General features: G+C 42.8%; 1 protein-coding gene across 2 annotated transcripts in view; it reads right to left on the bottom strand.

Annotated features, from left to right (window-relative positions):
* Nucleotides 1–14,248, bottom strand: part of usp48.L (ubiquitin specific peptidase 48 L homeolog) — a 25,052-nt gene extending 10,804 nt beyond the window's left edge. The window contains exons 1-13 of one of the 2 annotated variants that reach the window (XM_018226513.2): nucleotides 13,916–14,248; nucleotides 12,559–12,679; nucleotides 12,184–12,340; nucleotides 11,613–11,740; nucleotides 10,094–10,218; nucleotides 9,777–9,885; nucleotides 9,568–9,701; nucleotides 9,397–9,479; nucleotides 9,021–9,200; nucleotides 7,754–7,879; nucleotides 7,070–7,219; nucleotides 1,314–1,514; nucleotides 439–616 (exon numbers count right to left, since the gene is read on the bottom strand). In XM_018226513.2, coding sequence (XP_018082002.1) covers nucleotides 439–616; nucleotides 1,314–1,514; nucleotides 7,070–7,219; nucleotides 7,754–7,879; nucleotides 9,021–9,200; nucleotides 9,397–9,479; nucleotides 9,568–9,701; nucleotides 9,777–9,885; nucleotides 10,094–10,218; nucleotides 11,613–11,740; nucleotides 12,184–12,340; nucleotides 12,559–12,679; nucleotides 13,916–14,172 — 1,949 coding nt within the window. In that variant the 5' untranslated portion in view covers nucleotides 14,173–14,248. The remainder of the gene's footprint in view (nucleotides 1–438; nucleotides 617–1,313; nucleotides 1,515–7,069; nucleotides 7,220–7,753; nucleotides 7,880–9,020; nucleotides 9,201–9,396; nucleotides 9,480–9,567; nucleotides 9,702–9,776; nucleotides 9,886–10,093; nucleotides 10,219–11,612; nucleotides 11,741–12,183; nucleotides 12,341–12,558; nucleotides 12,680–13,915) is intronic. The other variant, XM_018226514.2, reaches the window with a different exon arrangement.

Raw genomic sequence — 14,248 nt, forward strand, 5'->3', positions numbered from 1 at the left:
TGGGAAAGAGAACAGCCCAGGAGCAGGAAGTACAGAGAATCAGAGCTCTGTACCTGGGTAAGTACTGGGGGAGATTGGATTCACTTACCCAGGGGGAGGTTCCTGTCTGACCATGGGAAAGAGAACAGCCCAGGAGCAGGAAGTACAGAGAATCAGAGCTCTGTACCTGGGTAAGTACTGGGGGAGATTGGATTCACTTACCCAGGGGGAGGTTCCTGTCTGACCATGGGAAAGAGAACAGCCCAGGAGCAGGAAGTACAGAGAATCAGAGCTCTGTACCTGGGTAAATACTGGGGGAGATTGTTTTGTTTGGGAACCCCCCCCCCCGGGTAAGTGAATCCAAATACAAATGAAACCCTCAGATGGCCAGATTTTAAAAGTAAGACTTTACCCACAGTTCATGTACTACAATTCAGGGAACAGAAATGAATCTATTACCTCTCCGCTGGAAGTTTAACCATATTAGTTATAGATTTGTAATCTTCATTCAGTTGGTTCTTCAAGCGCAACACCCTGCACCTTTCCACCACACAGTCTTTGCAGAGAGAATTAGCTAGAAAAGTGGATAAGTATGATACATTGGGTGGGTGAGCATCAAACAGTCTGCTGAGAAATCCTAAACAGAACAATGAAAAAGTTGAAACCCACTCATGAGTTAACCTTGTCCAATGCATTAGCCCCTATACATCATCTCCAGGGTGAGTAAAACAATCCGTGCACCCTGCTACTTACCTCTTATTCTATTTACTGCTCCTGGGCAGCTCTCCTTCCCAACATCAACAATACGGGCAGGCAACGGGCCAGCTAGAGTTTTTCCTTTGTTACTCTCTTTTGACAAGCCCCTCAGAGATCAACACACTCTATTTAACCCTTCAAATCCCTGTAATGGGAAACTATTGTGGCTTCTTAATCGAGGCAAAGGCCCAGCGTGTGTAACTATGGGAAAGAGAGATGCCCAGCTATGGAGCTACTCGAACTGCTAAATAGGCGCTTCCATAAGGGGCTAATAAACTGGGTCCACATCTGATCTCTATTTATCCTCCATTAAGCCAAAAGGACTTGCCCCAGTTCCATAGGGAATCAGCGTACAAAAAGTTTATATCAGAAGATATATGGTCCAAGGTGGACCATGTGGGGTCAGTATGTATCACAATTTTAATGTAACTTAAATAAATATTTTTGTTTTAACTATTGAAAAGCCTTGGGACGTATATCTTTTGATATAAACTTTTTGTACGCTAATAAACTGGGCCCAAGGTTCATCCCAAATGGATTTGCTCAGTGGTTACTGGGGGTACCCGTCCTGAGCTCACCAGTTATGCGAGGGCCCCCTCCATATCTCTTGTAGAAGATATCTGCTGCCTGCTGAGAGATTCTCTTCATGAGGGAGATCTTATCAGGGTGCAGTCTCCCATGAGAACACAGACACTTGGAGTTGTCAATAGGTTTGGTCGGGGCGGATTCATCCAACCACTTCTGGAGCCACTCCAGCGGCACAAACTCATAGGCACAGTCTGAAACAAACAGACAATCACAGACACAGAAGATGTAGCGATGCAGAAAGTACACACTCCTAACACAGAGCTTAAATCATGTACAATTAGTTACCATTAAAGGGATACTGTCATCACGTGACCCACTGTTTAACAATCATATTTCATTAAAATCACCAGAAATAAAGGGAAAGTTGTGCTCACCACTAATTTTTTTTTTTAAAACCATTAGGTAGGGGTGCAATGAGGCTGTGACCACATAGCACTTATAGACAAATACAAGATCCTCTGCACTCAACTCATTATCGATATTTTTCTAGTCGGCCCTCCGGTCAGTGCAGGCTCTTGGGTTATGTCTATCGTCAGCTCTGGAGGCAGGACATCCCCGTCTTCCATCCCCATTTCTTTGTCCTGCCTCGGAGGTGTAGGGCAGAAAAATGTATTCCTATTTTTTTTTCCTTCTCTTTCTAGGGTCAAATTCCTAGGTTAGGAATGGAGACATGTTGAGCTGTCTCTCAACTTTGCTGGCAGATTGAAGCAAAAGTAGCAAAAGAGCGAATGGTTGCGAGTCTTACGTCACGAGAGCCGACGCCATTAGCGTTACGCAGCGCATGTCACTGAAAATGACACACCCTGTACAGTGAGTGGAATAAGCGGCACACAGCAGAGAGCACTTATAACTTCACAATAACCTCAGAACTTTTGGCAACGGCAGTTTTTGTGGTGGTGCACAACGAGAGATAAGGCAGTTTGTCCACAGCACAAGTACATTGCGCACCTATAAGAGCAGGAGACATCTCAGCATGGAGAGGTCAGATTCACTCAGGGACTTAAAGGGAAGACATTCAAGTCGCTAGGAAGTCTACAAAACAGGCTGAAATGATTAAAGGAGAAGGAAAGCTAGGAGGCATTTTATTGCCAATAGATTAGCTGCAATAGTACAAGCTAGAATGCTATATTTATTCTGTCGAATGTTTTACCATACCTGAGTAAAAAGCTCTAAAAACTCTCTGTTTGTTTAGAATAGGAGCTGCAGTATTAATGTGGTGTGACATCACTTCCTGCCTGAGTCTCTCCCTGCTCTGGGCTCAGATTACAGTAGAAAAGGGAGGGGAGGGGGGAGAGGAGCAAACTGAGCATGCTCTTGCCCAGGGCAATGAGGTTTAAGTTGAAAACAGGAAGTCTGATACAGAAGCCCATGTGTACACAATAGAAGGAAAGAAATGCAGTGTTTCTTTTGACAGGGGACTCAGAGCAGCACTACTTTGGGGGTTTACTGGTATATTTAGATGGACCTTTCTGATAAGGCTTACTTAATTTTAACCTTTCCTTCTCCTTTAAATGCAAAAAATGCAAGCAGACTTATAGTTCTGACTGTAAGCCCACCGATGCACCTACCCTATCAGCACATTTTTTGAGGGAAAATGCACATAATGAAGAGGTTCATCACCAAAGTAATACCAATTCCCCCCTGGTGGTAAAAGACCGTCCAGCTCCAATGTTACAGGAGTGACTTTAGCATCTCAGGTCCCTACACAAATTGGGGATAATCTGGAGTGGATAAAAACCACCTTTCAAACTACTCCAAAGTATACGTCCTCCAAAACAGGGCCCAAGAGAGAGCCTGAGATCTATCTGAACAGGAGGAATCGCTCTCAGACGAGGAAACTGAACTAGTAAGTGTCTCTGACATAAAATACCTTTGCCGAACCAGAGGTTTCAGACAAACTATTAAAGGCAATGATGGAGAAGCTAGAAATCAAAGATGAGTCGGTGACAGTGTCAAAAGCAGATAGGGTACTAGGAGTCCACCAAAAAAACAATCGATCTTTCCCAGTATTCAAAGCAATATCTCAAACTATAGATAAGGAATGGTCTCAACCAGATCACCATCTACATTAACCAAACGCTTCTACAACACTAACTTAAACACCCTAGAGTTGATTCAGTAATTGCACTTTTATCTAAGCAAACTACTCTCCCAACAGAGGAGGCAGCTTTTAAAGACCCAATGGACAAAAAAACTGAGCTTATACGCAATCCATATACTACATACAGCAAGAGCTGCAGCAGGGCTAGCTCGCACACCAACATGGAGCTGGTCACTGCTCTGTATAACTATAACAAACAACGAAAAGTTGTGCTCACCTTGTTTGTTATAGTTATACAGGAGCAGTGACCAGCTCCATGTTGTAGCTCCCACCCCTCCCAGCTATAGTCAGGTGATCCCACTGGTGTCTAATAAAAGGGCAGCCAAGTTTGGGAGTTTTACTTTGAAAGCAGCGAGTAAGTTGCAGGTAAAACTTAGTCCCTGTGTAAAATGTATAATGAAGCAATAGAATTCTTAATGAATCAGATAAAATTAAGCGTAGGACTGGCCAGATATGGGATGACTTTGACGTAGTTGTTCAGCTTAAATATATTGTAATATATGGACAAACAATCCCTGTTTTGTTTAAAGGGTAAGGCATTTTTCAGTAGCAGTAGCACAAAATGTCTCTGTCTTAAATATATTGATAATGGGTTGAGTGCAGAGGACTCTTGTATTTGTGGAGATCCCCTTAAACTTCTAAACATTGCTTTCAGACATTTTATGACAGTATACCTTTAAGTCAAATGTTTTCATTTTATTTCAGCAACTATAAGGTTTTCATAAATCAGACGTTTTTGCAATATACATGAACAAAATATAAGAAGCCCAGCATTCTAGCGGCACATACATTTCCCCGGGAGCCTGTGACACAGACATTATAAAACCAGCAGTGGGTGGGACAGAGGACAGTTACAGTCTCTATATACAAAATATACACATCCCCACATTACACAGTTGCCTCGTATACAAGCAATGGGCCCACATTACAGTTCAGCCACATACAGGCTGCAGCCTTGCACTACTGTTACACTATATACAGACCCCAACCCCACACAGTTAGCCTAAATACTGGCCACAGCCCTGTGTAAAGATGCAGCACCTCATATATAAGTTTCAGCCCCCCCCCCCCCCCCAAATTTCCCTATGTACAGATCACAGCTCCATGTTATGGGAACCGATATAAAGACTGCAGTTAAGTTACACAACTACTCTCAGTAACACATTAGTTACCCCTATACAGGCTGCAGCCCCATGTAAAAACATGCAATATCACATTAATTAAGAAAAAAAAAAAAAAAAAAAAAAAAAGTTATCCAATATACAAGTTGCAGTCCCATCATACAAACTTACAGTGAAACATTACAGTAATTCTGAAGTCAATATAAAGGCTGCAGCAGCACCTAACAGTTACCCAGTATAAAGGCCACAGGCTTAAAGGGGAAGGAAACCCTTTTGGTACAAAACCCCTCCCCCCTAGCCTACCTCTCCAGTAGAGCAAATGCCCCTAAGTTGCTGCTTACCCCTCGGCACAGGTCCTCTCCCTTGGACTTCGCAGGTGCCATGATCTCCCGTGCAGTCTTCTTCCTGGATTGCCCGGCGTTTGGCGGCGCATACGCAGTACGAGAATTTGCCGGTTGGAATCTACTGCGCATGCGCCGGAAGTCATGAAGTTGCCGAAAAAAAAAAATCTCAAAACTTTGTGACTTTCGGCGCATGCGCAGTAGAGCTGAACCGGCAAATGCTCCAACTACGCACGCCCCGCCAAACGCCGGGGAATCCAGGAAGAAGACCGTACGGGAGAACATGGCACCTGCAAACTAAAAGGGAGAGGACCTGCACCGAGCGGCAAGTAGCAACTTAGGGGCATTTGCCCCCGGGGGGGGGGGGGGGGGAGGGGTTTTGCACCAAAAGGGTTTCCTTCTCCTTTAAGTTACACCATTTCCCCAACAAACATACTTCAGCCCCAAGTAAAGATCACAGCCCCCTATAACCATTACCCTATATAAAGGTATCAGCGCCAAGTTACACTTTCCATATAGAGGCCACAAGATATTACATATACTACACATAGATGCTGCATCCAAATGATACAGTTACTCCATTTAATGGCCACAGCCCAGTTACCCCATAAAGGCCATATAGCCCCAACATTATCCCTATTTACAGGTGATGCCCCCCAAACAACACAATTACTCCATATGTACAGGTCACAATAGCCTACATAGAGGCCACAGCCCCACGTTACACACTTACAGTCTGCAGCACCACTTCACTTAAAGGGGTGGTTCGCCTTTAAGTTAAAATTTAGTATGTTATAGAACAGCCAATTCTAAGCAAATTTTAAATTTTCAATTCAATTTTTAGTTTTTGAATTATTTGCCTTCTTCTTCTGACTCATCCCAGCTTTCAAATGAGGGTCGCTGACTCCATCTAAAAACAAATGCTCTGTAAGGCTACAAATGTATTATTATTGCTACTTTTTAGTACTCATATTTCTATTCAGCCCATCTCCTATTCATATTCCAGTCTCTCATTCAAATCAGTGTATGGTTACTATTGTAATTTAGACAACCAGACTGCTGAATTTGCAAACTGGAGAGCGGCTGAATAAAAAGCTAAATAACTCAAAAACTATAAATAATAAAAAATGAAAACCAACTGCAAATTGTCTCAGAATATCACTCTATACATCATACTAAAAGTTAACTCAAAGGTGAACCACCCCTTTAACCGATATTCAGACTGCACCCATACATAAGGAGACTATAGATAATGTAAAATGTGTGTGTCAAAGGGGCACAATATTGTGTGTGTTTCACCAGTATTAGGCTGCTGAAATAAACTCCAGGGAAAAGTCCGTGTGGCTGCAGCAAGTAATGTGGTTTAATTCTGTACTGGCTTAGGAAAAGCTGGATAGTGGGTCCATGAAGTGAATAGGTGTTTTGGAGATGCCTAAACTAGAGGTAGCCAAGTAATTAGTTACAGGTGAGCTGTAGTTAAAAGGAGGTGTGGAGCAACAGCTCAGAGCTTCCCTCTAGAGACCTCCTTGAGTGTAGGAGGGTGAGGGGCCACGTGAGAACCTTCTTGAGTGGAAAAAGGTGCCTGTGTGTAGCTGGGAAAAGAATGTGATTCCCCCTGAGTTGGAGAAAGCTCCAAAGGACTGGAGAGGAAGAGAAGAGAGAACCCGTCCCAGAAGACAAGAGTGTCTCTAGTATGCCCCAGAGAGGATTCTGGGACTTGTGTCCAGTGAAAGCCAGTGAAGGCTAAGGAAACCGTGAGTTTATGAGAACACCAGTGAGGGTGTAAAAGTGGGACTGTGTGTTATTCCCTATGATGTGAAGTAAATGTGATTCCCTATGTGAAGCCAATGGGCTGAAGATTTGTGTTTGTGCCAAATAAAAGCCAACAAAGCTCAGTCATTTAGTGTGCTGAAAACTGTTCCGTGGCTCACATACGTACATTACAGTAAATGGTATAAACAGATTTCAGTGCCAACTACAATATTTAAAACATGTAATTTACAATGAATCTCCGTGCCAGTGAGAAAGGTGCAGAGCATAATACTGTACATACACACACACACACATATACATATATATATCCCCACAAGTCCTATTCCTGATCTGCAATACATTATCCCAATTCATTCATTCATTATAAATTTATGGCTCTATGTAAGGATATAATAAAATATCTTACAGACCAGCTCCAGCTGGTAACCTCTGGTACAGCTCCTTCACCTCCTCGTGTTTGGCTTTGCCTTTATCTACGCTTTCTCTGCGCATGTCCACCATCTCCACGCACCACTCCTCAAACTTGCAGTTATCCAGTTCCACCAGCTTCTGTAGGAAAGCTGCGCAGAGAAACAAGCATATCAGTCACATTTGTATGTTCCTTTGATGGAGCCGGGAGGGGGCAGAGACTATATACAGCGATTGTGTGCAATTACTTATTATCTTTTTTTTACATTAAATGTGAACAGAAAATTGCCAGATGGTATAAACAGAGCAGAGTATTGTATCTAGTTGGAGTTTTGGGAAAGTTCTAGTTTCAGGCTTTAGTCTCCATAAGACTGGGCACTGCCCCATGATAGGATAATACTCACAAGAATGAAACTCAATCCCAGACATGTACTAAAACTACCAGAAAACACATACAGTGAAACCTCAATTTTACATCCCCTGATTTTAAGTTTCCCCTCATTTTACATTGTTGTTTTGTGGTCCCTCTTATATATTATGCATAACACATTTCCCTGATTTTACATTTCCTTTTACACCATTTTTTATGGTCCCCTGAAAAACATAAAATGGGGTTTCTACTGTATATACATACAGCTTATTATTATTATGAAGCAAAATCACATATTACTGAACTATATGATTACCTGGAACTTCAAAAGCAATATCTTGTTTTTCCACTGTCTTCAGCCTATAGACCAACATGTAGGCATTGCGAGAACAGTGAATTCCTTTTGCACATTTGGGTTTGCGGGGTGCTGTTTTGGATTGTTCTGTTTTGAGAAAGAAAGGAAAAAAAAATTTGAATTATAGGTCCGGACTCCAATGGCATAAGGGGTCTAATACAGTGCATAGTTGTAGGCAAGGTCTAAATACACACACTTCTTGGACCACATGGATTGTCTTTTGCTTCATTCACAAGAGACTTCTAAATATCAAACGTCTTGCTCTTACTCCATGTTGTGCATCAGCATTTGTTTTTATAACAACCTCACTACGGGTCAACCTCACCTGCCATGAAGAGGATGCTGTTAAAACTGAAAATTGCAGATGGGTGGGTATGTAGAGAGAGTACAGAATACAGAAGTCATGTACGACAGCCAGGTAAGAAGTGTCAGCACTAAGGACCATACCTAGCTGCATTCACACCAAATTTATAAATAAAATAAAATGGAGTTAGTCCTTAACTTGCATGCCACAATAACACCTACATGTCTTCCCTCCTCCTGAATGCTACGCTAATGCCCTCTAAAGTTAATGCCCTCTAAAGTTACTTGAGGCGACCGGCTCCCAAGACATTGTGTTGCACAACCGAAATAAAGTAATGTACAAGACATAGAAGCTCAGAATTGTTAGTATTGAAAGAAAGAAAAAGATTTGTGCTGTTGATATATAACTACCTGATCTAGGTTTAAATGTAGCAGTAAGAGCTAAAAATATTATATGCCGATAAATTATTAATTTTTATCCTTCACCTTTCTACAGTCATGAAAAAAAAAACAACAGACTATCCAGAAGCCCTTATGTATTGCGTTCTAATGCCTCCTCTTGTCTGTTTTGATCCAGATAATGAGTTTAGGTGGCTGCCCAAACACCAGAGTTGCAACTACCCACAATGTGAACTCATGAAAGAAGGAACAAACCAGGAATGGTGTACCCAAACTAAGAGAAGGGACAGCAGGTAAGGTACTAAAGATACACAAACACTGACAGTGAAAGTGACTACTGTCAAGAACCATGATATGGCCAATATGAGGAGTTTATTAAGCTTATGTGCTGTACTGAAAAGTGCCGGAGAAGACTTGTATTTTGCAACAAACGACTTTCAAAGAGAGAAATCTAAGCCCAAGTGCTGTGCAGAACATTTGAAGAAAGGAAGATTTTAAAAATGCACTCACAACGTAAAGGCTTTACCTAGATCTTCCTCAATTCCAAGCTGCAGCTTCTTCCCTTCCATCTTTTCTATATCTTCGTCATTGAATTTGTACCACTCCCCTGTCTGTGGGTCCTTGACATGAGCAATGTAATGACCAGAGTATGCACTCACCCCTCGATGGATTAGAACTGCGCTCAGTTCATAGCAATATGTACCATCTGGAAAATAAAAATGTTAAGCAATTAACTACCCCGAAAGAAAAAGCAGAAAAGGGCTATGAGCTAACTGTAGTGGATGCAAAGCAGGCCCGGACTGGCAATCTGTGTGTTCTGGCAAATGCCAGAGGGGCTTATTTTAGTATTCATAGTCAATTTAGTGGGCTGGTGGGGGCTGCTGGGTCTCTGTGAAACAAACCTGCATGTTCAAGGTAGGGATCCATATCAAGAATCTCAGAAAATCCAATATATGTGTTCAGTTTCTTCTTATGACCGGTTTGCCTGTTAAAAAAAAGAAACAATGATTGAATGTGTCGCCAGAATGCAGGAGTCCTACCATGTGGGCACAAACGCAGGAGAGGATTGCTACCTGTCAAACACAAAGCGCATGAGCTGCAGATTCAACGTTGGGGGAAGATTAAGTAGTCGGATCTTACGAGTGGCATTTTGCTTACTCTGACAGTTCTCACAGAAGTAGCGATTATCACCTTCAAGCTTTTCCTCCTACAGAGAAAAGGGTCAGTGGTTGACAAGCCTCATTTAAATTCACTTTTCTGGGGCTTTCCTGCAGCTGGTTACCTTGAGAAACTCCGCAATACATTCCGTTAGCTGCTTATGTCCTTGGATATTCAGCTCCAGCTCGTAAAATTTGGATACCAGCTTGGATTCCCTGCCACACTGGCTGCATCTGAGTAACACAAGGCACACCACATACCATTACTAGAAAGCAGAAATATACTCTATGTTTCAAACTCCTTTGAACTTCATTTGAGGAGTTCATAACAAAACGTACACTTTGCACCTTACCCTAATAAATTAAGGGAATACCTCGAAATATACTTGGGCTATATCGGCAATATCTGCAGCCAAAAGACTATGAAGAGATTGGAACTCACATGGTGACATAGGCATATTGCCCACAGAACTGCTCCTGAATAATGTTTCTAACAATTGGGTCCGTCTGTTTTGACAACGTGTCTTCCAGCAGCGACATGAAGAGCTTGGAAAATTCTTGTGCATCCTGGGAAATAAAAAAAATAAAGGAGTAAAGCGGAAAACATTAGCTAACCAGGTAGGGTAATAAGAGGCAGCTCCCTTGTATCATATCAAACCTCTCAAAGGTCTGAGGCCTGTATAAGCATACAGCATGTATTCAAGACATAATGGTGTTGTACTTAATAATTGTATTTGGTTTCAGAAAAATCCTCCAAGGAATTGACAATTATAGAGTGTGGACACAGGGGACATTCACGCTCTGCTTAAAACATTCATACTGTCAGGAGCAGAGGAGTAACCCTGGGAGATTTTCATACTATACAACTGGACGAAGTGATAAGAAGCAGTACACTAGGAATAATAACTAGATCAAGGCAGGATTCTCTCTCATGAACACTGCTCTGGGGATACTCTTCTGCCTTTTGCTCAAGTCACTAGCTTATTGACAGAACAACAACAATAATATTTAATAATACTTTAATAGTTTTGGCAAAGATGTTATTACTTTTAAAGTGACCATGTTGCCTGTGAACAATCAGCTCCGCAATATGTTGGAGTTCAAAGTGCTGCATGAGGATTTTTCTTTTCATATAAATCAAATACTCTGCTTCATCAATTTTTTTCCTGGTTTCTATTGGGGGCCATAAGTAGGGAATTTGGGATAAGGCAGTGGTCATTCATCTATATGCAGCTTGTCTGGGGGCAGGGCTGTGAGAACAATACTATAGCGGAGAAAAATCTTTTAAGATGTATATAAATAGTCTTAAACTTTCATCTCTGCCCAAACCACTCCATGCCATGGACTGGGCCAAATGAAGTGCATCAAAGGTGCACTGTTAACACAAGTGAGGTTATATCATATAAAAAAAATAAATGATAACGTAGGGCTAATTTATGAGAATAAAACAGTGACTAATTCTCAACCACATTATTGATCTCACAACCCAAACCAAGAACTGGAGTAGCAATTACATGTATGCCAGCTTTCTGACTAAAACCTGGGAGAAACCAGAACCACAATCTCCCAGAGACAAGTTTAACAAAACAATCAATCACAACCTACTTGCAACTTTCAAAGAGCAACTGATTCCTCATACATACAAATATGTACATATATCCCCAATGGGCTGAATCAAATATGTACATATATCCCCAATGGGCTGAATCAAATATGTACATATATCCCCAATGGGCTGAATCATAAGGACTAAGAAAGGGCACATATTAAACACAAACTCAACACAGCCATCAAAATTCCCCAAAAAGATCAATAATGACTGCAGTTATACATGTTGGCACTACAGCATAAGAACAAGTGCATGTCACTATCCCTACCCTGCACTACTCAGCATTGTCTAATAGCACAAGAAACCATCAGTCATGTTCATTATACACAACACATGCCATAAATATACAAACCTGTTGCTGCCCAGTGTCCAGTCCCAGGGCTTTTATGAAACTGGAGGGATCAATGTATCTCCGGTTACTGTTCTGCAGCAGAGCAAACAAATACTGAAGATGCTCACAGATTGTTTGAGGTTCATATTCTATAGGATAAAAACATAGTAAACAGTTAAGATACTCAACAGCAAATAGGTAAAAAATTTGAAAGAGAACACAAGGTTCAGTTGTTTCACCCACGTCATTTAACCTTTTTAACTGAACAACTGTGTGCACATTACACAACACAAACTGGGAATGGGTGACATGGGAGCAGAACTACACAGAAGCTAAGCTACAAATAAATCACACATGACACAAAGCTGAAACACTAGCCACTATAAAGTTCATTGTTTGCATTCAGTAACAGTGTTGAGAACAGAGTGTAAGAAACAGGCAGGTTAAAGTTGGTTTTGGTGGCAGTCAGGGAATGTGTATGCATCACATCACTAGTTTGGAACAAGTATAAAAGAGTATAAAATCTAATTTATTAGGAAACAGGAGACACATAAAAAACAGACAGGTGTGCTGCTCGCTGGATCCCCCATACCTTTATCTTCCTGTATGCACTGCTCAGCCTTCTCAGCGCTCCACGAGTTCTCATACAAATACAGAGCTCTGCGCAGCTCCATGTTCAGAAACCACACTTGGACAAACGTGTTCACATAACAGGTGGCTCCGAGGTTTGTCAGCCCAACAAACGTGTTCTTTAAAAACAGGAAAAACACATTATAGCAAAGAGCCCGTTCAACTAAATATAAATAAAGGTGCAGGAATCAAGACTATGTCCATATGTACACACCTCCTCATCCCTTTAACTGACATTTACAATTCAGTGATAAACACTCGGGATTAAGAACATTTCTAGCAGTGTTGCAGTATAAAATGTGTACGTGTGTTTAAATGCCAAAAGTAAAGGTCTCACCTTTTTCCTCCGTTCAGAGTTTGGGTCATCGATATTATGGAAGGTATTTTCATCAATCTCCCCCAACCAGACGTGCTCCCCAACTCCAACTAAACAATTTGGGTTTCCTTTGCAGTTCCTCCTTTGAAGAGGAAAAGAACAGGTTATGTCTGTGTAAAATGTGCTGTGTATTTTGTGTGACACAATGATGTGACCCCTGAAAATAGATTGAACCCCAACAGTGGATGTAAGATGAAAGTGAAGGGATTTCTAGCAACGTGTTGTTTAAAACAAAAAAAAAAAAAAAAACAGAAATAACTTGAGATTCAGGGTGGATAAGGGTAAATGATGTGTGTGTGAGATGTGAGCAGAGGTGCACTGGAGTGCAAACAAAGGGTTAACACAAACCTGTGGCTTTTGGGGGGCAAATGCTGTGGGTTAGACAGTTGCCTAGGAATGTAAGGGGGTGAAGGAGACTCAGTATAGTTGGGGGGAGGGAATTTGGGGAGAAGGAGACTCAGTATAGTTGGGGGGAGTGAATTTGGGGAGAAGGAGACTCAGTATAGTTGGGGGGAGGGAATTTGGGGAGAAGGAGACTCAGTATAGTTGGGGGGAGGGAATTTGGGGAGAAGGAGACTCAGTATAGTTGGGGGAAGGGCATTTGGGGAGAAGGAGACTCAGTATAGTTGGGGGGAGGGAATTTGGGGGAGAAGGAGACTCAGTATAGTTGGGGGAGGAGAATCAGTATAGTTGGGGGGAGGGAATTTGGGGGGAAGGAGACTCCGTATAGTTGGGGGGGAGGGTAAGGAGGGAATTTGGGGGGGAAGGAGACTCAGTATAGTTGGGGGAGGGAATTTGGGGGGAAGGAGACTCCGTATAGTTGGGGGGAGGGAATTTGGGGGGAAGGAGACTCCGTATAGTTGGGGGGAGGGTAAGGAGGGAATTTGGGGGGAAGGAGACTCCGTATAGTTGGGGGGAGGGAATTTGGGGGGGAGGGTAAGGAGGGAATTTGGGGGGAAGGAGACTTAGTATAGTTGGGGGAGGGAATTTGGGGGAGAAGGAGACTCAGTATAGTTGGGGGGAGGGAATTTGGGGAGAAGGAGACTCAGTATAGTTGGGGGGAGGGAATTTGGGGAGAAGGAGACTCAGTATAGTTGGGGGGAGGGAATTTGGGGGGAAGGAGACTCGGTATAGTTGGGGGGAGGGAATTTGGGGGGAAGGAGACTCAGTATAGTTGGGGGAGGAGAATCAGTATAGTTGGGGGGAGGGAATTTGGGGGGAAGGAGACTCAGTATAGTTGGGGGGGAGGGAATTTGGGGAGAAGTTGGACACATTATTCGGTTGGAGGAAGAAGCGGAGAGGTGAGGGGATTCGGTACCGGCAGATTCCGCGGACACAGGGCTCCAGGCGGACCCGATAGGCAGCCTCTATGTGCTCTTGTCCAACGTCCTCCGGTCTGACGGTGTCGGTCCATTTCCAGGCGGCCTTCTCCAGCTGCAGCCGGGGAGCCATGAGGGAACACGGTGCAACTAACACAGCGGGAGCCTGGAACTCAAGTTCTTCTCTCCCTGAGACAAACGGCGCGAGGGAACCTACAAAACCCCAAATCGTCTGTCCTGTCACCGCGCGGCGCATGCGTGATTGCGCCAGATCCGGCGCGCAACTGCAAGTAGCCAATCAGAAGCGAGCGCGGTCTCGCGTTACACGGTGA

This window comes from Xenopus laevis, chromosome 7L (assembly GCF_017654675.1).
Source record: "Xenopus laevis strain J_2021 chromosome 7L, Xenopus_laevis_v10.1, whole genome shotgun sequence".
NCBI lineage: Eukaryota > Metazoa > Chordata > Amphibia > Anura > Pipidae > Xenopus > Xenopus laevis.